Here is a 20466-nt window from a genome sequence, read left to right on the forward strand (position 1 = left end):
CGCAAACCGACTCACAATTCAAAGACCATGTAGAGCATGCCGTCAGAGCTGTACGTCTCCAGGAGCTCCACGATGTGCGGGTGCTTCAGCATGTGGCAGATGCTGGCCTCTCGCTTCAGATCTGGAAGAAAACACAAGATAAATCACATTGTTGGGGTTTTAAACATTTTTCTGCTCAGCACTGAGGGAAAATGAGGGAAAAGTCTGTCGTTAGAAATGAAAAACAGGCTGTGATGGCTGCATGACTGTCATGCCAAGTGTCTGATAGCATTAAGGAGAAGACCACAGCCAGCGACCTTTGATGAAGACTATTTTTGGAAACAGCTCTCCTCAAGCCACCAGGCGACACTCAAATAAAAAAACATGAGATTTTAGTGCAAATAAAACACAACATCCAGACCTCACACTGCCTCCATTTCGCCACCAGAGGGAGGCAGAGAGCATAAACACAGGGGTTTAATTCTGCACCATAATTGCACACATAAACGCACATCTGGCTCCAACTCATCAACACATCCCCTTGAATTATCACCACACGCGATGACACTGCAAACACGATTACAACACGACGCCGGCGTCCCCGTGTTGTGATTGCCTCGTTAAAGTAAGAGGAGGATGTACAGTGATGCCCCTCTTCAGAAACTCTGAGACAGAGACTGCTGAGGAAGCAGACAGACATAATGTGCAGTTGTTGAGCTCTTCACTCCATAAAAACCTCATTTACACACTCCACTCCCCATCTGCAAGTTAACTGATCTGTGTGTGTGTGTGTGTGTGTGTGTGTGTGTGTGTGTGTGTGTGTGTGTGTGTTCATCGTGTCGTGACAGACTAGTATCATTATGCAACACAGAGAAACGACGCTGTGTCTCCACTACAGAGCCCCCTTTCCACTGTTCCTTTGCTTTCATTGAGTATCCATTCTCAAATTTAACAATGCGGCCCTGTGTCGGCACGGCAACCAGGACACAAATTTGTCCAACCATCACTTTTACACTAATCTACAGAAAGCAGAGTGAAAACTCTCACCTGTCTCGACTTATAAAACAGCAAACTGCTTTTGTTTCTCTAATTCAACAGCAACAAAGCTCCAATGTTGACTCCCTTTATTCATCCATCTACAAATCCAGACACTGGCTCAGTCTGCTCAATACTCCCAGACTCTTAATTACACCATTAATCATCCAAACGTCCAACAGCTCACTCACATGCATACACAAACATATTCATATGGAGCTGCAGGTGCTCGCCCCGTGGAGGTTTCGGTTTCTTTTCACTCCCGTTTGTGCTGAGGTGTAGTCTTTTTAATAAGCGCAGCGGTCTCAGGGAAACACTTCCAGGGTCTGGCTGCGCTCCAGTTCTTGACTTTGACTTTTTTTTCAGATGTCAAAAATGTGGGAGGTGGGTGAGATTTGTTCGTTAGGTGAAACTCCACGTTCCAGGAATTTCACATTCTAACCTTAAACACACGATATAATCCAGGCAGCAGAAAAAATGCTGACTAACCCCTGTTTTTATTTGACAAACGCTCAAAGGAGTTAAAAAATAGATGCACAAACAGCTTAAACAATCATTTTTTAACCAATTAGTCAGTTAGCAGTGAATTAATTACCAAATATTTTAACATTTTAAGCCTCGCCTCACAGGATGGTGTACCTGGTCTCACTCTTATAAATTTAATCTGTGTCCATCTGGTCACCACATCGTCTGCAGGAATCTAAATTTTACAACACAAGGTGGAAAGTGAAGAGGAAACAGTCACAGGAACATGATTTCATGCTAACATCCAAATTTATTTAGGACAGTTTTTTTCTCCGCTTCAACCGTTTCTCCTCCATTGGGTCATTTCCTCGTCTTGCTGTTATTGGCTACCAGGCTAATCTCTGACTGGGGCATCACAGATGGCACCAAGTGAACGCCAACTTCAGCACCAACACACACACCTATGATCCGATTCCATTTCTCCATTACACACACACACACAGACCGCAGCATGACAAAGCATCAAACCCCATAGTGAGACATGATTCAACACACCACCACAAATACACAAGCAAACAAACGCAGTCTTAATATATCCCACTGCTTTTTTTATTTGTGCGTGAGATTGATCCTACACGCTCCGGGGAATCATCTCAGATTTACTGCACAGCTCAAAAAACAATTCACAAGTAAGATCAACTTTTCCAAAGATGTAATTAAGTCAGAGGAAAAGAGTAATTCCCTGTGACTGACAACATCCTCTCTCCTCCCATCTGGCGCTGGAAGTGCACAACAACAACAACAACAACAACAACACACGCTCAAAGGTTTAATCAGAAGCAGCAGCTCCAACCGGGTCAGGTGTGTTTCTCACCTTCTGTGCTGAGTCCAGGGCTGGAGGTGAAGCTGGCGACGTCCACGATCTTCACGGCGAACTGCTGGCCCGTGTCCCTGTTGATGCAGCGCCTCACCACGCTGAAGGGACCCCTGTGACACACACACACACACACACACGCAAGGGTTAGTCACAGGAGGAGAAGCCCGAAATTCAGACGTTTAATCCACACGAGTGATTCAAGAATGAGGGGAACAGATGATAGACCTGGAATTTACTTAATTCATTAGTTAGCAAGCTTAAGCTCTAATGATTTCTTGTTGGCTATGGCTGCCTTATGCAGCAGCTCTCTCTTCTATGTCCATTTCTTGTAATTTTTCGTCTCTTTTTTCGTCATCTTTGTATTTAGAGCGGATCATTACTTTGTGTGGCTCATTTCTGGGTCGTTGACACCAAACTTTTTGTAGCTTCAGTGATATTTTTACTCCTTTTTGCTCATGTGTTTGTCTGGAGATCCTACATGTAACCATGGCTGCATTGTTTACATGTGAAATCAGCTGCTAGTCAGTGCTAACTGGTGCAAGGCCAGATGTCTTCCCAAAAGGTGAGCTAAGAAGTGACGTCATGGACCTGTCCTTCCATCCATCGTTACTGGGAACGTAAGATCTATCTTCAATAAGATGGACGAGCTAGCCGTGCTAACCAAGCAACAGAGGGAATACCAGAGGGCAGAGTAGCATCATGCTATTCACAGACATGGCTAACAGAGCTAACTGATGCTGTCATCATCTATTTTCTTATGGAGCTTTTTGCACTTTCTTTACACTTTCTTACTTTTGTTTTCTTGATTGCTGCTGTGACTTCAATTTTGTTGTACTTGTTACAACAAAATTGAACTGTAAAATTCACTGTAAAATTGGTCATTGCTTGAAATTAATGCTTAAAATTGACAAATATATCCCATGGACATGAAATGTAGTCATAATTATAGAACCACACACACACAGCTTCTGAACACTCTAGATTTGCAGCATCTGGTTAGCTACGCGTCTTAGCTTCTGCGCTCATGCCAGTGAGAATTACAGAGCGGTATGTGCAGCACAGCTGTAAAAGCTAAAATAAAAGCTTATTACAGAGACCTGAGCGAGAGTGAGGGTTATTTCTGGAGAAATGAGGTGGCGTATTTATTGTAAAGCCCTGTTTCTGGAAAGAACTCTAAGACATATAGAAGCTATGAAGGATGTTTCTCTCCTTCAGTCAGTATGCAAAGGGAGTACACACGAGATTCAATCAGCAGACACTTCAAGTCAAGACATTTGCATATTCCCTGTCCTCTGTCCACACACTCCTGCTGAGCTACAGCTGTCTCCACACTCATCCTCAGAGCCAGAGTCAAAAATCCCTGAAACACACACAATAACACTCATTTAATTAAGATAAAGAGGCGCCCATTAGCCGCTGTTGGTTCAGCTCTCTAAGTAAATTGACTCTCCTGACAGTGTTAGTCTGAAACAAACCGTAAAAGTCATCCAGTTTAAAGGTTTGTGTGCGCACACGCGGAGCAGCTGATTCGCTCCCACATTTGTCTCTCACATCTGCTGTAATGATTAACCCGGACAAACAAACGCAGCCAGCATGTGTGCAGGCTGTGGGCCGGGAGAGGCGTAAAACACAACACCCCTCTCTTCAGGGTCCACGAGAATCCTGCTGGTGATCTGACAACCCCTCTGACCTCTGCCCTCGCTGGTTGATGTGCCGCAGCAGCTGTGTTTCTTATTAAAAAAGAGCTGCATGAGAGAGCTGCTGGGAAACCTGACAACAGAGCCAGAGAGTCCTGGATGGAGGCTACCTCCAGACGCAGCTGCCAGCGTTAACTTAGCTTGTTTAAAGATTAGGATTCCTTCAGGGTCTATCTTTCACAAGACTTTTAATGCTGGTTGATTTATCCTCCCTGTGCAAGATAAACAGCTCCAGTAATCAAAGCAGGAGGAGCTGAATCAAGAGGAGTCAAAGCAGGGTTTGGACGAAGAGACCACGAGGAGGCTGCGACTTCAGGGAAACAAATGATGCAGTGAGAGTTCGCCGTCTTGGCGCTGATCTAATGTGTGTCAATAAAACTCATTACCGCCATTAAGCAATAAGGTGAGGTTGGGTGAACCTGCCAGATTTTATGCATCAACCCCATTTGTAATCTTGGCTGTCAGTTCAAGGGGAATCAATCCCTGAGCGGCGTGTTTCTGGAGCAGGGGCGGATCTTTGATTTAATAAATTAGAACGCAATTCATCTCATCATCTGGTGTAAGAGAATAAACGTCCATTCAGCTATGTACAGTAGCTATTACAGAGAGAGCAAAGGAGTGTTACAGAGGAGTGTGTGTGCATGTGTGTGTGTGCAAGGAAGCGGAGAGGCCGCATGCCGCTCTGACATCACTGCAGCTGTGCTGAGTGGGCTCGTACAAAACGCCCACACATGGCTCGCATCCGACAGCGGCAGTCATCAAACATTAGCCCAAAGTGGCGATCTTCACAGACGGCTCCTTGGAGAGGCAAAGACTGGACAAACGTTGGGAGCGTGAGACGCACAAGTCAGATTTCCTCTCACATCGTGTTCCCTCCCAAACGGGGACGGGACACATCTGGAGCTGCAGACTCAACATCACCGGTGCAGATCTCCTGAGAGACGCCATCGTTTGCCTCCAGCAGCGTTCTGCTCTTTCAGCTGTGGCCGGCTGCTTGCATATTTCATCCTGGTAGTCTGGCTATAACGTTTAAGAGCGCAGTTGCTGCATCCTGCAAACCTAACAGAAATAACCCATTCAGATCAAACTGTTTTAATGTGATTTGAGTTAACTCATCGTCATCTCCTCTAAAGGTTTCAGAATGGCTGGATTAGTGGTGATGCCGACAGATTTAAAGAGCCGACTCCTCTCTTCATTCATCTTGAAAAGCAGCAGCTGCTCTGAAAGAGAAACACAAAAACCATAACATAAAAACGCTCCCAACAGGAGGCGTTTCAGCTAAGTGCTGTCTGCCCTACTGGCCCAAACTGAGCTCAAGTGCAAAACTGTTAATTTAACAAGTTCAGCAAAGTTCAGAGCTGTTCAGCTGCAGCAACAATAATCCAAAGTGTTTCCGTATGCAAAATAGACACACAACCCTTTGATTATTAGCAAGGAAATTAGCATTCTGGGTGCAGCCTGAAATTTAGAGCAGAGATTCCCTCAGGAGGTGCTTAAGCTTTGGAAGAAAATCCTTCCCTGCACATAAGAGGAAGAGGAGGATCCAGGTTTTTGAAAAGACTCTGTGGAGTCTGTCCTGTACTCTCAAAGCACGCTTCAACTTCACACCATCAGTTCACAGCCATTGATCTGATGTGTGTGGGCAACTTAAAGAAGAATACTGTGTGTGAATTCAAAGTTCACGACAAAGACAAGCAGAGAAATTTAGATTACTACGCTGAGTATATCAGCGCTCAAAACAGAAATTTAAAAACAGATATTTCACTCTTAAAGCTAAAAACAACCTGACTTCCTCTTGACATAAACATCCCCTACCTTGATGTCTACCTCTGCTAAACAGATGGGAAGATGATACATCCAATAATGTGACACTGTATTGATCCCAGCAGGAAGTCAGCGTCTTGCTCGGAGGCACAAGAGCTGAGCGGATGTGTGCCAACCTGGGGGCTTGAACCCTGGGTGCCCCTGCACAACAACAGCCTCTGCAGCTCCATTTAAATAAACACTGGAGGGGTGTCTTCATGATATGCTAACCAGACGCTAACTATGGCCTCAGCAGTGGCTGCAGAGAGGAATAAACACACAGAGGTTTGTCACACGTCAAAGCTTTAAAACTATCTCTTAGATGACGAAAAATGCTTCGAGTGGAGGCTAAACAATTTGTTTCCTGCAGCAGAGCGTTTTGTCCCACATTTGTATGCTTCAAATCCATTCAGGGAGAAACTTGCATCAGTCCATTAAAAACTAAAGAGCAATGAATGAAAATTCAAATGTCGTCGAAGCAATTTAATTATCCAACTCAGAAAAAGCCAGAGGACTGATCACTTCATTGGTTTAGAGTGAGTCGCACATCCCAATATTCTTGGCTCTAATGAGCACCGCGGGGCGGGAATAAAGAGCACTGTGACTCGGATAGTGCTTCTCAACAACCTAAGTCCTATTCAAACTGAATCATTACGGACACAAATGGATTAAATTGCTTCAGCGCTTTGCCAACACTTCAAGTGGAGCTGGGTTCTCAAAAAAAGGCCTGTGGTCTGGGCGCTGTGCTCACATCACATCATCGTCACATATTTACTGGGTAAACTACACACAATGGGCAAATAATGAGCAGGCCCTCACTGCTCATGGCGCTACCAAAGCTTGTGTAATATTTTTCAGGAGCTGGGCTGACACCTGACCTGCCTGGTCCTTCTCTCTACATGAACCACAGGGGAGCATGCAAGAGCTGCGTCCATGTGCTGCTTTAAAGTGAAGCTTCACATTTGCATGTCTGTGGTATGATTTGTAAAAAATGTCAAATATGTCTGACTGCTTTTACTTCAGCTCCTGGCTTTAAATCCTTGAGGCTGCGAGCAACACAAAAAGCACATCTTAGTGCTGAAAATAATGAGGAGGAGAAGTAGCCGGAGCTGGAAGGAGATTATCCCAGTGGACAAAGAGCCCAGCTTGGTGTTTCTGGACCTCAAAGTGTGGTACTATCAAAGAGAATGGTTACAGCTTAAAAAACTAATCTAGGAGAGAAGAAAAGAGGAGTTTTTCTACACAGACTCACTGACCTTCTCTCTGTAGAAATCACCCTAAACATGGCTCCTGTTACACTCCGTATAGGAGAGTGATTAGGTCCCACCCGGACAGCCTGCCCCGCTCCCACACAAGCCGATCAGGACAATAATAGAAGACCTCGCTGAGTAACAATAGCAGCCTGAAGGAGGGACAGGCTGGATAATAGGGTTTATGTACAAGTCTGAAAGGAGCTGAAGTCAGAGGTCATAAAGAGACACACGAGCGCACAATAAGGACGACGGCTGTGACAATTCCTACGCTGTTCACACATTACACCAACTTAGGAGGGGTTACGTCATCGCACTCTCTCCTGTACCGTAAATTTCAATTAGTGTGACCCGTTTAGATGATGCTGATGACACTTCTCTGTCTGTGCCGGATTAAGATATTACACATTATATATTATTGTATAAGCTAATACATGCTAAAGATATACTATACACATTATAAAACTACAGACTTTGTTGCTCATTATGGCAGCAGCTCAGCTAGCAGCCCCTAAAGTGCACTAAGAAATTAAAAACAAGACAGATTTGAAATCATAATCTTTTTTTTTTGCTATTTCACCAAAATAGTGAGTTAAACAAACTGGGAATATAAAAAAAGAAAGCACTGAGAGCCTGAAGGGCGTCTTCATGGACAGAGTGCCATTATCAGCTAGTTTAACTCAATTAAAAACCAAATTATCACCATTCTTTCATCCATTTTAACAGCAGCTTAATCTGCCTTCCCCATGGTGACAGAATGGACCCACTTCTTTGACTCTCTGGGTTAAAATTTAAGAGCAGGTATAGCCAGAAAGGAAAACACTGGGTGGTTTTAATTAATAAGCATCCTCAGGTTTCAGCTGTCGTCCACGCTGTCCACTCCCGACAGAAACACATACGGGTAAAAACAAAGTGAGAGATGGCAGAGTGCCGCAGTCGATGTCTGCTGGCATTATTTATACCCTCAGCCTCAGGGCCATCCCATTCCCAACTCCACTTGTCTCCATTGATCTGCCTCAGCCTTTCTTCCCCTCCCACCTCAGGCCTGAGGAAAAATGATCCCCCACCCACCCCCTTTCTTCCTGCAACACATCCCAAGACACCAGGACTCAACACACTTGATCCATCAACCGCAGCTCCACAAAGGAACTGGCAGGATAAGAGGGATTTTCTGGTCTTTTCCATGACATGAATGTGACGTCTCGCTTCGGTGCTAAAGCTTTAGATATGCTCCAGACCACTGTTTGCTCGTGTATTACTCTTCTCCTGATCCAACTGGACATCATGAGCATACTCTGCTCAATACACGGGTGAAGCCTCGGTAAATAGTGTGTTTGCTTTTAACTACAGAGTGGACAAAACTTACAGAGAGTGTGAGGGAAATACAAACGTAAGTTACCCAGTTATAGTCCCTCCATCCTCTTTGGTCAGTTTTCAGAAGTCTCCTCTTCAAAATAAACGAACCGTGTAATTAAAATCGTGAAAAATAGTAAAGAAGTTTTAGGGTTAAAGCATGTGTCTCTGCGTCTCTGTCTCTGCGGATGTCTGCGAGCCACAAACATCCTCATAATTTATGTTGCAGTATCATTTTTGTCATAATCTTTCGAGGGAAAATGGACATTTAATTTCATGGCCCCTTGTTTGAGCTGCTTCAAAACATATCTACTGTCTGGTCTGTTCCTACTGAGTAAAAATCACTCTAATGAGCTTATATCATCAAAAGTAAACCTTTATCAGAATTATCTTATCACCCTAGTTTACACTGTTTTCTTGGACTAGTTACCAGAACTCTGAGGTAGCAGACCTGGCCAAACCATCAATTAGTAACCAAGCAACAGAAAGGCTGTGCATAAAGGACAGAGCCTGAGGGTCTGCAGAGTGTGCCTCTTTCCCCTCACTCAAACTTAATGGACCCTCAGACCTCTGGTGGGTTCGGCCTGCAGGGGGAGGGAGGACTGACTGGAAACCAGGATTTTGACGAGCCTGTCAGTCTCCCAGATGGAGGTGGGCAGCCAGCTTTGACCACACAGAGGTAACATGCATGCTATAGCAGCTTTCTACGCAGAATCTTGCTTCCTGCTTTGATGAAAGACAAACAGAATTATTTCAGAAAAAAAAAAAAAACACTCCTCCTCTGACACCTTGAGGCCTGTCAGTTTGGCTGACACTGTATGCAGGTGTGGCTTCTGTCAAACAGGAGGATTAGGAGGAGGGAAATCCTGTCTGCAGACACTTGAGATGTGCAGCCAGATGATACTTGCACATGTCCTGTGTTGCAAACAGATTGCCAGTCTGTCAGCTATCAAAACAGAGCTGATTTATTCACCCACAGCAATAAATCGCACCGGGCTAGAGGTCCAGCCAAATCCTTTCATTTTTAAAGAAATGTCTTGTAGTTCTTTGTGTAATCAAGGCTTTATAAAGCAAAGAGGTTGACAGTGCAGCTTAACATTAAATCGTAGCTTGTGAAATGGTTAGGAACTTTCAGAACCTCGTCGACACAGTGAACTCTCTCCTTGAAAAACCTTCAGGCCCAAACAAAAGAGCAGCACCCAGCCTCCAAATTAAGCATGGCGCTTGCAGCTCTGTGGCAAAATAAGGGGAAGCTGTGAAACACACAAAGTAGTGGAAGGCAGGCAAACAAGCAGGGGCATGCTCGGATGTTTTTAGAGTGGGGTGGCTTTGCTTTGCATTTCTGTCACCATGAATCACGTCTACTGTAAGTCCGAAAACTCAAGCACCATACAGATGTTTATGTCTGATGATAATTCATTCACAAACATATGCATCTCCTAGTTTTTCATCTGGAAGCATTCCTAAGATGCATTGGCAACATTGTTGATAAGTGTATTATTACAGCCACAGGAGTGTGCTCAAAATATTTTACAGGCTGATTTATCTCCTACACTTGGCTCGTGAAACCAATGCTGTGTGTCTGCAGACCTGGAGGCTGCAGGTTCAGGGATGCAGTCCCAAACCTGCAGCCCTTGGCTTTGCAGACACATGCAACACCATAAAATAGGTGTAAAGTAATTCTCTAAGCTCTTGATTGACAGCTAAAGGAAACATGCTAAATGTGCATGTAAACAAACTGTCATAACACAATCCAACTAGCAAGTCCCGCCTCCTGACAAGGCAAACAGCCAATCATAGTTGTAGGAATTTGGGGTGGCGATCAGATTTTCAAAAGGTGGGCCATGCCACCCCTTTTCAGCCTGCTGGACATGCCCCTGAAAACAAGGATGATGGATGGGTACTTACTTTCCTATCACCTCACACAGCTCGTAGACATCCTCGAACAGCACGTCGTCGTCCGCCATAGTCATTCAGGTAAACGAGGATGCTCTCCTCGAGTTATCCCACCCACACTGGATTCAAGGAATCAATGATAGCTGGGCTACTTCAGTGCCTGTAAGCACACTTCTGGTATTATAAACCCCACAATGTCAATAACAGGAGCCACTCAGGAGTCAAAGTTAGCCGGTTAGCCACATTAGCTGAGGTCCAAAGCTGTCACTCCGCGGCCCCACCTAGCCAGGGAGCTAGCTAAACAGTACCCACAGAGCAGACCCCAGGGCGTGGAGATTTCCTCGCTCGCTTGCAGAAAAACACCCCTCTTTGCATGCCGTGGGTATAGGGATCAGCCGGACACAAGTCTTCCTCAGCAGCATCCACCAACACCGAAGAAGATGCTCGCCTCTCTGCAAGCTAACGGGGCTGTCGAAAAGCAGCTAGCTGTCGATGGAATAACCGGTCGGCTCGTACCGTTACTGCGCTGTGCACACCCAGTGTATCACAGATGGCTTAAGAGACCGGGCTGCACTCTTCTTCAGCTCCCCGATCCCAAATGGTACACCCTCACATGCATGTCGCCGATCTCCCTCTTGCATAAACAGTCTCTGCTCCCGAGAAATAAATCCAACACAGGCGACCCTTCGTCCACCGATGCTCCAGTTCCTCCGATGGCTGGCTTTGACTGGCTGTTCCCCCGACTTCCAGAAATCCAAGGCTCCTCCTTCTAACAGCTGAGGAAACTGGGCCGAGCAGAGCCGAAATGGCCCGGGAGAACTGCTTCAGGTTCGTGTTTCAGGCTCACTCGAGCCAAAATGGCGGTCAGTGAGGGTCCGATTTAGGCGCAGTTTCCTAATCTCCTCCAACGGTTGCATCCAGTGTATGTTGCGCACGCGTCGACCATACAAACCCCATCACCTTACGTCAGCCTTTTCCCTTCTTATCTCCATCCTTTTAACATTCACTTCATTGCTTTGTAAATTATGTCATCTGACAGGAATCCTGCACATTTACTGTCTGCAGGAGCTATAATCCGGTCTGTTCTCCCCACAGGACATAACAGAGGAGCTGGTGATTCCCAGATTCCCATGGGCCCTTGGGGAGGTTCCTCTGTCCTCAGCAATGATGGGGAACAGTTAAGTGTTTTATTTCATCGCACACGCTATGATTTTATAATCCTCAACTCTACCCTCTGGAATTACTAAGATTATCTAGCAGATTTCAATCTTTTTTCTCTTATTTAAAAGGCAACACTTTGGCATTGGGCCTCAGGGAGCATTTTAAGAGGTGATTAGTGCGTAATAATGCGAGGATTAAGTCGTGTTTGGTTTCATGTAATCTTTTTGCAGGTATGGGAGTTTCACTGGAGCAGGTGGCAGGTGCAAGGAGGGACGCAGGTGCATTTCTCTCAGGTGTGTAATGTGCTGGTGTTGCCCCCTTGAGGTGATGAAAGGAATATAGTAAATCCCAGATGCCACATTTTTTGGGTGATACAGCTGGGTTTTTGTGTGGTGGCCCTGAAGGTCACCCATAAAAACATTTGATAAGCACAAAGTAAATAAAGCAAAGAATTAGGAAATTATTTTGGATGTATTAAAATGTTTTTGGTAGTAATTTGTTGTCATGGATTGATGTGCAGTTGACCTCCAAGGCCACCATATTTTGTTTTATTTTGACAGATCAACTAAAAAGTATCTTTTGCTGCCAAAAATGTAATGTTTATTGTACAAAATTATCACTAATTAACATTCTATATGAAATACTCCACATAATTCAGTTTCACTTACATGTCCTTCCAATAAGAATCATTTTCTGTTCAACATAACAAGTTATAAATGTCCAGGATTTTTCTCATGTGCCTGTCACCCTGTTTTTTTTTATTCTTTTACACAATATTATTAGAAAGGTGAAGCTCTCCATGCTGTAGAGAAATAAACAAAGCCATTTGGTGCCACTAGAGGGTGCTGTGCTCATGTCTCCCTCTGCAGTTTCCATGGTGCTGCATCCTTCTGCTCACACATCATCTGCAAACCTCCCTCATTGGTTGAAGCCCACCAGGAGCTACCGATGAGTTGATTGGCTGCTGATGTGGTCATCATACTGTATGTATGGCAGCGTATGTGCTATTGAACTGCCCTCCATTCAGTTCAGAGCACAGGTGTCTGCATATCATGCATTTATGTGCAGAAATACACATGAGGCATACATTAGTGCAGTGAAGGGGAAAATGGAGGACAGGAAAACATGAACGTGGAGGATTTGTTTTCAGAAGGACAGAAATGAAAAAAGAGAAAACAGGGAAGCACCATACATGGAGAAAAAAAGCACAGTTTCCATGGTAACAGGGTGGGGAACGGTTGTGCCCATGAAGCATGTGCTAGAGTGACACAAATACACACTTGTTTTTTCAGCCTTCTATATTTTTGACTGTGTCTGCAAAGTGAACATTTAAAAAGAGATTTTTTTCAAGTCCAAAACAGTGCACATAATAGATGTCATCAAGCTAATCTTTACACATGTTCTGGACGCATCCTTAATTGGCAGACTTCTTGTGAAAGATATTACAACTCTCAGCCAAACCTTCAACATTCCACACTCACCACAACAACAGCAATTTTAAGTTTCTACCCAAATCCCAACACACCCTCAGCAGTTAGACGGGTGTTTGCCTTTACTATATTTAAAGCCAGATGTGTCATCCTTCTCAAATAGAAGCATGCCTCTCCCCAGAACATAACAGATGGATGCAGGAAATTTTAAGCTGCATTAGACTTGAGAAGATCCTCTACTCGCTAAAAGGATCTCTTTCAACTTTCCACGAGACTTGGTATCCTTTACTGATTAATGTGGACTGTCTTCACAAAAATAATGGTGCTGCTCCCTAAATTTATCTTCCCTTATTCACCATTATTTTGTCTCTTTACCTTCTCCTATTCTTACAGTTTATCATTTAAGTGTATGTTTAAATTGATCTGTCTCACCACTATCCACTGGTATATAATTCACATGTTTATGAAGATGTACGTTTATATATAAATATGTATATATATTTTTTTGAACAGTAAAATGAAATATATGTGTTTTTGCATAAACTGTCTGCCAAGGAAAACGGTATAAAGATTTTGAAAAAAGAAAAATAAAGATTTTTAATCTAATAAATATAACATTTTTAATAATAATTTATTGATGTTTTAATAAAATACGATAACTAATGTATTCAATAAACAAAACAAAATAAAACGAACAAAAAAATACCTGCACTTTGCAGCTTTTTGTATTTTATTTACCGATAAACTTCTTCCGGTAAGAAAACACGCCACTTCCTGTTTGGGTCGCTATGATTGGCTGTTTCTAACCGCGCATCCTGCAGTTCAAACTTACTTCCGGTAATCCTCTTCTCCGGTCAGACATGGAGCGGCACCGCAACAGGTAAACAAACACTGCAAATGCACTGCAATACAACATTATTTTCCATAATATGTTGTTTTTTAAGATACAAGGATGGCACAGTTTTAGTCTACAGTGTACAGTGTTTTGTCGCAGCTCCGGATGTCAGCTTTCTCGTCGGCTGAAGAGAATATCAAACCAAAAGTCTTTCAATAATCGATCAAGTTTTATTCTTCTTGATTTCAGTTCAATATAACTGCCCAACATAATTTAAATGAAGACATTTTAAGTATTTTAGTAATAGATTGTTCAATTCGGCACACGTTTACAGTAATAAAGAGCTCTGTATGAATCATTGCACTGTCTTGAGCAAGTCATTTTTCAGTTTATGACTCTTAAGTTTTATTTTTATGCGAACAAAACGTAAAAAGGTTCAATCAGTATTCATGAAGAACATTAGAAGTGACATTAGAGTCTTTTGACTTGGTATGTTATTCTTTTTTTCTAATAAAAAAACAGTTTTATTTGATATTACACCATGCAAGACAGAGAATACTGCTACTCAAAATTACAATGTTGAAGAGCAATTCAACCTGACTTTTCTTTTGTTTATTTTCCAGTGTTACAGAGACTCCCCTTAACAGTGTCAGAGTTCAAAGGAGGAGTAAGAGTAAGAGCTACAGACAGTCCATCCGTAGCTGCTTAGGTGCAGCTTCACGATTTGGTTTAACTCCTGCACTGACGGCACGGAGGCTTAACACCAGCAGAAGGGCTCCGAAGATCCACAATATCACTGTGAGTGAAGTCACGCCATAATTCTCCATGCTTAATGTCCTAGAGGCACAGATTGGTCATCTTCTCATTTTTTTTTCTCACAGGAGAAAGTAAATCCAGAGCAACTGGCCTTGCTGGTGAAAAAAGAGTGGCAGCTGTCATATGTTACACCCCTCTATCAGTTCAGACACACACAGCTGAAGAGCTACTCCCATCAGCTGTCAGCGTTCATAGCTGCAGAGAAGCAGCAAGGTCTGGCTGTGGAGGTGGAGGGTTCGAATGGAAACTTCAAGGTCTCTTTGTCGGTGGTTGAGGGGATGGCTGAGGCAGATGATGATGCTGAGACTGTCCTCATACAGGTAAGCGCAGAAGATCTTGGCACAGTTTGATTCACTAATTTCTGAACAGGAATGATTTAAGTAGGACTTGCATTCTTTTGAGATGCTTAATATCTCCTTTATGTCTCTTTTCTGCTTCCTGACAGATCTTTTCGAGGCCTCAGTTTGCCCGGCAGGACGAGCCTCAGAGGGCTGTGTGGAGTGGCTGGCTGACCTGCATCAACGGCAGCCCTGAGTACCTGCACTCTCTCCCAGAAGACTTCACCTGTCTGCCTCTGTTCTTCAGCAGCGGGGCTGTCGCCCTCACTTCTTTGGTCCAGTCCTGGTTTCAGCAAACCTTCGACTGCTGCTTCGGCTCTCTGGAGATCGGCTACACGAGCCTGCAGTGGCTGATGGCTTTATGGACTAACTGCAACACAGAGTCTGCCATCCAGTCCCTGAAAATGATTTGGACTCTGCCTGCTGAGCCTCCGCTGAAGATCACGTACACGGTGAACGGCCCAGATGCTTGGGCGCTGTGGAGCGGTGTGAGGAAGGATCCACAAGAGGAGAGTAATGGAGAGGAGGACACCATCGACTTGGATGAGGTGATGCACTTCATGCAGGGTCTGAAGAGTCACTTCTACAGACACTTCAAGCTGGATCTTGCAGCAGGGAGCCTGGACCAGGTCTCTACAGCACTGGGATCAGCCAAGTGCAGTGGCAGGATAAAGGTACAGTGTGACAGATTTTCCTTTAAGAAGTGAAGGAAATTATGAGCATTGGACTAATTTTCTCGTTTTCTTTCAGATCTCCAACAGCAAATACATGATCTCCACCCTGACACTTCTGACGGAGTGTGCGCTCCTAAAAATGCCAATCTAACTCGCAGAGTACCACAAATTTCAAAACCAATACGGACGTTATTTTCCACCCAATTTGGAGGTCAGACTTCTTGCATTTAGTTCTCTATTTAAACAGGATAACCTGCAACCTCAGTTTAAATTATAACCATGACTTCTGCAGGTATCCCAGTGTTCCCATTTTACACGCTCTCCACCTCGACTGCTGTTTGGGTTCCACTCTTTCTTGTAAATACTTTAATGTACATATTCTTGTCTAGTTTTTCTATGTTTTTCACTTAAAGTTGGAAATAAAAGCATAAAAAGATGTAGTGTTGTGATTGGTGCATGGTGAATATTTGAACCTCTTCAAAAGAAGGGGGACAAGTGTTGCCTCATAAAATCAATCTTTTCATTGCACAGACAAGAAAAAAACAAAAAACCTGTTTATAAAAAATTCAAAACAAATCAGGCAGCTTTATTTCAAAATGTACACCCAACAGAGTTCATACAGCTCTCATAACTACAGAACAATAAGCTGAGATGATTCTGGGTTATGAGTAAGTTAGAGACATAACAAGCACTTTAAACCTGAATACCACTCACATCTGTAACATATTGCACTGGTAACAAAAGGCAGAAATAATAATAAGCAACTCGTGATCAACTTAAATGGACTCCAAATTATTGTAAAGACTCAACAGCATCACTTTTGTGTTGCTGCGACACACACTGCTAAATGTAGGATGACAGTAAGGAGGGCTTCAGAGTCACAATTGCTGCTTTGTAGCGCTCTTTAATGACAGGACTGGTGTCTCTTTTTGGTGTGTAGCTCTTAATGGTGGTAATTATGATACAGCAGATGCACATCCTGTCATTAAAGAGCGTTTAGGGCTGAGCATTAAAGAGTAAATGATCTACATTTAATACTTTACCAGCGTAAAATAAGGAATATTCACAGATGGAACATTTAGTTGGGATTTAAGCTCATGATATGTGTTGTATATTATAAACACTTCTTTCTCATTCTCCATTTTCTTTTAAGATCTTTACATGTGTGTATTTACAGCTCTGCAAAGGGGTTATATTTACAACGCTAACCTTTAATAGTGTTAGATCAGCATCCACCAGGCACACACATAAGCAAAAGATGGAAAATCTGGCAGCTTGGCTTATTCAGCAGTTAAGAGATCCATCATAGATCCCTCACAGTTTCACCAAAACACCCCAAATCATCTCGATTCAGAACTTAAAAGGAAAAAATGAGCATGGATTCATTTAAAACAGCAAACACCACTGTCACAACAGATCATGCTATAGTGTTCAACAAAACCCCTCCCTCCTCTCGTGCAGTAAAAGGTGAATCAGGTGGGGATGAGAGGTAAAGAAACGATGATCTATGCTGTGGTGTAATTCACAGTAAGTGGAGTGTGTGCAGTAGCTTTAAGAGGCCAGGCCCAGGAAGAATCCGCCAACGAAGCCGCTGGAGAGGACGATGTTTCTTTTAATGAAGTCTGTTGCCTGGAGAGAAGAAGAGGAAAATATTCAACTAAAAAAAACATGATATGTGTATTAAATTGATTCAACCATTGCATGCATTAACCTGATAAAACAAAACATTCAGCTAAAGCACAGTTTAAACTTGCTGTGTCACAGTTAGTATATGCAGTACTCCTAACAGTCCACTAGCTGGCACTGCAAGCTTAGAGATCAAAGAAAGAGCTTCTCCACACAAACAAGGACATCAGAGAATGACATTTAGATCCAGCTGAGCAGAAGTCAGAGGCACGTTGGAAGCAGGGAGTGGTGCTTTTTCACTAATATAGAGGCAGTCAGTGTAAGGTTCAGTTAGGAAGAGATGAGGAAAGAAAAGAGCATAGAGCAAGCTCTGTTACAGGTACCTTTACCTCCTCAATGAATGTGTTTATTTCAGGGGCTGCTTTGTTTGCTTTCTTCTTCAGATGCTTCTTTGCTTTGTTTACATCTGTCTCCACTTTCTTCCAGTCTACCTGCACATAGCCGCTGTGATTAGCTACCTGAGGGGATGAAAAGAAGACATGAACATTAACATGAAGAGCACTGCCCCCTTACACACTGACATAATATGTTTGCAATGATAAGTAACACAATTCTTCCTGGGCTACTGACCCCATTGTCTGGTCTTATCAACTGGTTAATGGTATAGTGCACCGTCTGGAAGTTTATGACTTGTCTTAGTGATACGCAATCAGTGTTTCACTGGGATAACAAAGCAGTCTGCAAAAAAATGCAGGCAGGTATCCACAGAAGTTTGAACCTTTGTAGCCTTCTGTTAGCTTTGATTTAAAACTAAAATCTAAGTGAGTTTCAACACTGCATGATGCTTTTCGAAAAAAAATGATACACCGATGAGACTGTAGCAGCCAATAAGCACCCAGATGGCATGCTATAGCCACATTGCTAGTCTTTTTGTTACAGAGAGGACACCAGCTGAGCGTCATGCTGTACGACTGGCATGAGAAATGAAGCTGATGAATCTGAATCCTACAAGACTTGATTTTCTCTTGATATGATTTAGTAATATAAGTGGGCATTGTAAGAAGACGTTATCACTGGAAAAGAGAGGTTTGGACTTGATTTTTATGGCAAAAAAGATTTCTACGAGGCCTCCATGTAAGATGATCCCTCTGGCAACAGAGCTCTCTGGATTAAGTAGATGTACTTAGCATGTAGTTACTGAGGGTGCATTAAGCATAATTAGTGTGCTTGCCTGTAAAAGAAGGAAGCCTCCTCCAACAGCTGTTGCGGCTATCTTCCCAACTCTCTGGAACAGGTAACCAGCACACCTTTGTAACGAGAAGAAAGACAGTTATCATGTGCATCAGCTAAAAGATCATGTCATTCCACCATCTATACTATTTCTTCATAGGTAAGAGTAACAATTCATTCAAATAGGTGTAAAGTACTTTTCATGGACTATACTTAAGCTTTTTTTTTGATACAGATGACATTGACTTACCATCCAGTCACTCCTCCCATCATGATCTGTGTGGCAACCGAGTATTTCTCAGCAATCGGGCCAGAGTTGTTCCCAAACACCCGGCTCCACCACTGGTGCCTCCTGGCATATTCTGTCAGGTCCACAACCTCATACACCTCATCTTCACTCTCTGGGTCGTCCTGACCTGCTAAAGAGTAAAAAAGTGGTGGAGAAAAATAATATTTCAGTAATGATTATTGATATGAGCATTGTATACGTCAGACAGTAACAAAAGAGACACTTTTTCAAATGAGACAGAATAACAATCCCAAACATACCTCCTATCAACACTATTACCTCTTTGCTGGTTTTTGTGCTGCATGTGTTGGTTGAATAAAACTCAATGTGCCTTTCTTTGATGTAAAAATGTATCTGAGAGCAAATCTATCATGGAAAAGATGAGAAGAAGCTGTTTATGAAGCATACAGCTATAAACTCTGCGGCCACTAAAACTGACATCGTTAACAAAGGCCTACTTTTACCAAAGGTGACCCCTCAAAGCCATAAGCCTATTGTAATGGCTGTAAGGCTAAGAGAAGCTCTGGGAGCTGTTTCTTTATCCCATGTAAATTGATTGAGAAGCTAACATTAGCCAGCTAGCGTCAAATGATTACCAACGAATAAAGTTAACAAATGAGGATGCTGTTATACATTATCATGCGCGCAGAGGTCAGTGAAACAATCGTTTAACTTTATCGGTGACAAAAGAGTTCATAATGTGGTGCTTTTGAGAGAAATAAACAAACACATCCACTCACCTTCCCTAATGTCCACAGTCGCCATTTTGGAATAACTGGTTATGTCACCAGGATGTTGACAAAGTGAAACCACGCCCACATTATGATGCGTGCCACGTCAGACAATTATTAAAGTACGTAAATAAATAAATATTTTTTAATAACATGTTTTAGAATCAAAAATTAAAATCAATCAGCTACATAATATACAAACTGCCAGAAGATTCCTAAATATTTATATACAGTTTTTATAAAGACACTGTAATTACCCATTTGGCAACGTTACTGCATAAATACGGCAACTTCTTAAAAGATTGAGAAAACCATTGCATATAAATGTGACTTTTCCCCAAATTTATTAAGATTTTATTAAGATTTAATGGTCAACCTTAGTTTCTTGAACACAATTTCTTTAGGCGAAAACATTTATTACAAATATCATACTGACACATATAATAATATAATAGAACGATTTTAAACAAAAAAACAACAACAACGAAACAAGGATTAATTCATGTGCCATATCTCCTTTATAATAATAACAATAACAATAATAATTATAACAATAAAAAAGCAAATATATATCTATAAATCAGGCTCGTAATACCCGGATAAACGATAAAACCCTCACAAAATTAGCCAATTATTTCGTTAGATTTACAGACAAACATTCATTTAAATAAACATTTATATGGTTGGATTAAAAATAAATGAATAATTTAATGAAATAGAAGCCCTCACAAACCAATCCTTCTACTGACATACATATCTTTATACACACATTTGTAGACACGTGAAGCTATAGATATAAATCATAATAAACCATCAAGAAGGCACTGGCCCTTAATATAATTCTTCAATTTGAAATACTGAGAAATAACGCCTGGCAGTTATAACTCAACAGTTTTATAGTAACAAACACAATACAACATGTGTCATTACACGTTAGTTACATTTGAATGTTTGAGTTTTTTATTCCTTGATGCAAACAGA

General features: G+C 42.5%; 3 protein-coding genes and 1 long non-coding RNA gene across 14 annotated transcripts in view; 2 read left to right on the plus strand and 2 right to left on the minus strand.

The window, feature by feature from the left end:
- The window catches only part of LOC141785738 (peripheral plasma membrane protein CASK-like), a 27252-nt gene extending 16172 nt beyond the window's left edge, over positions 1 to 11080 (minus strand). For 5 of the 9 annotated variants that reach the window (XM_074664196.1, XM_074664191.1, XM_074664189.1 and 2 more), the window contains exons 1-3: positions 10368 to 11080; positions 2354 to 2466; positions 16 to 121 (exon numbers count right to left, since the gene is read on the minus strand). In XM_074664196.1, the coding sequence (XP_074520297.1) occupies positions 16 to 121; positions 2354 to 2466; positions 10368 to 10432 (284 nt within the window). In that variant the 5' untranslated portion in view covers positions 10433 to 11080. The remainder of the gene's footprint in view (positions 1 to 15; positions 122 to 2353; positions 2467 to 10367) is intronic. The other 4 variants (XM_074664195.1, XM_074664193.1, XM_074664194.1 and 1 more) reach the window with 1 other exon arrangement.
- On the plus strand, positions 11063 to 13409 carry LOC141785741 (uncharacterized). The gene is made up of 4 exons (XR_012597561.1): positions 11063 to 11183; positions 11451 to 11532; positions 11747 to 11809; positions 12386 to 13409. It is a non-coding gene; the product is annotated as an uncharacterized LOC141785741 (long non-coding RNA).
- A 333-nt stretch (positions 13410 to 13742) lies between these two features.
- On the plus strand, positions 13743 to 15971 carry cenpl (centromere protein L). The gene is made up of 5 exons (XM_074664893.1): positions 13743 to 13826; positions 14405 to 14579; positions 14663 to 14917; positions 15043 to 15609; positions 15686 to 15971. Exons 1-5 carry the CDS (start codon positions 13807 to 13809, stop codon positions 15758 to 15760), a joined length of 1092 nt encoding a protein of 363 aa, XP_074520994.1. The 5' UTR covers positions 13743 to 13806; the 3' UTR covers positions 15761 to 15971.
- A 192-nt stretch (positions 15972 to 16163) lies between these two features.
- On the minus strand, positions 16164 to 19564 carry LOC141786161 (FUN14 domain-containing protein 1). Of its 3 annotated transcripts, none has more exons than XM_074664896.1 (5): positions 19495 to 19564; positions 18716 to 18884; positions 18467 to 18542; positions 17625 to 17753; positions 16164 to 17238 (listed from the first exon to the last, which is right to left on the minus strand). In XM_074664896.1, the coding sequence occupies exons 1-5, from the start codon at positions 19517 to 19519 to the stop codon at positions 17161 to 17163; spliced, it is 477 nt and encodes a 158-aa protein (XP_074520997.1). In that variant the 5' UTR covers positions 19520 to 19564; the 3' UTR covers positions 16164 to 17160. The 3 variants fall into 3 exon arrangements, with proteins under 3 accessions (XP_074520997.1, XP_074520995.1, XP_074520996.1); XM_074664894.1 differs by having other exon boundaries at positions 17619 to 17753; XM_074664895.1 differs by having other exon boundaries at positions 17619 to 17753; positions 18716 to 18881; positions 19495 to 19562.
- Positions 19565 to 20466: the final 902 nt, after the last annotated feature.

This window comes from Halichoeres trimaculatus, unplaced genomic scaffold (genome assembly GCF_033239565.1).
Source record: "Halichoeres trimaculatus isolate MK-OKI-2021-1 unplaced genomic scaffold, fHalTri1.1 fHalTri1_scaffold_24, whole genome shotgun sequence".
NCBI classification, from domain to species: Eukaryota; Metazoa; Chordata; class Actinopteri; order Labriformes; family Labridae; genus Halichoeres; species Halichoeres trimaculatus.

Excerpts from the sequence above, each read along its gene's own strand:
- LOC141786161 (XM_074664894.1), bottom strand. The coding sequence starts at position 19,519 with ATGGCGACTGTGGACATTAGGGAAG. Across the intron at positions 18,885-19,494 it reads GACTGTGGACATTAGGGAAG|CAGGTCAGGACGACCCAGAG; the intron begins GTGAGTGGATGT and ends TTTACTCTTTAG. Across the intron at positions 17,239-17,618 it reads CATTCATTGAGGAGGTAAAG|GCAACAGACTTCATTAAAAG; the intron begins GTACCTGTAACA and ends TCTTCTCTCCAG.
- cenpl (XM_074664893.1), top strand. The coding sequence starts at position 13,807 with ATGGAGCGGCACCGCAACAG. Across the intron at positions 13,827-14,404 it reads ATGGAGCGGCACCGCAACAG|TGTTACAGAGACTCCCCTTA; the intron begins GTAAACAAACAC and ends TTTATTTTCCAG. Across the intron at positions 15,610-15,685 it reads AGTGCAGTGGCAGGATAAAG|ATCTCCAACAGCAAATACAT; the intron begins GTACAGTGTGAC and ends GTTTTCTTTCAG.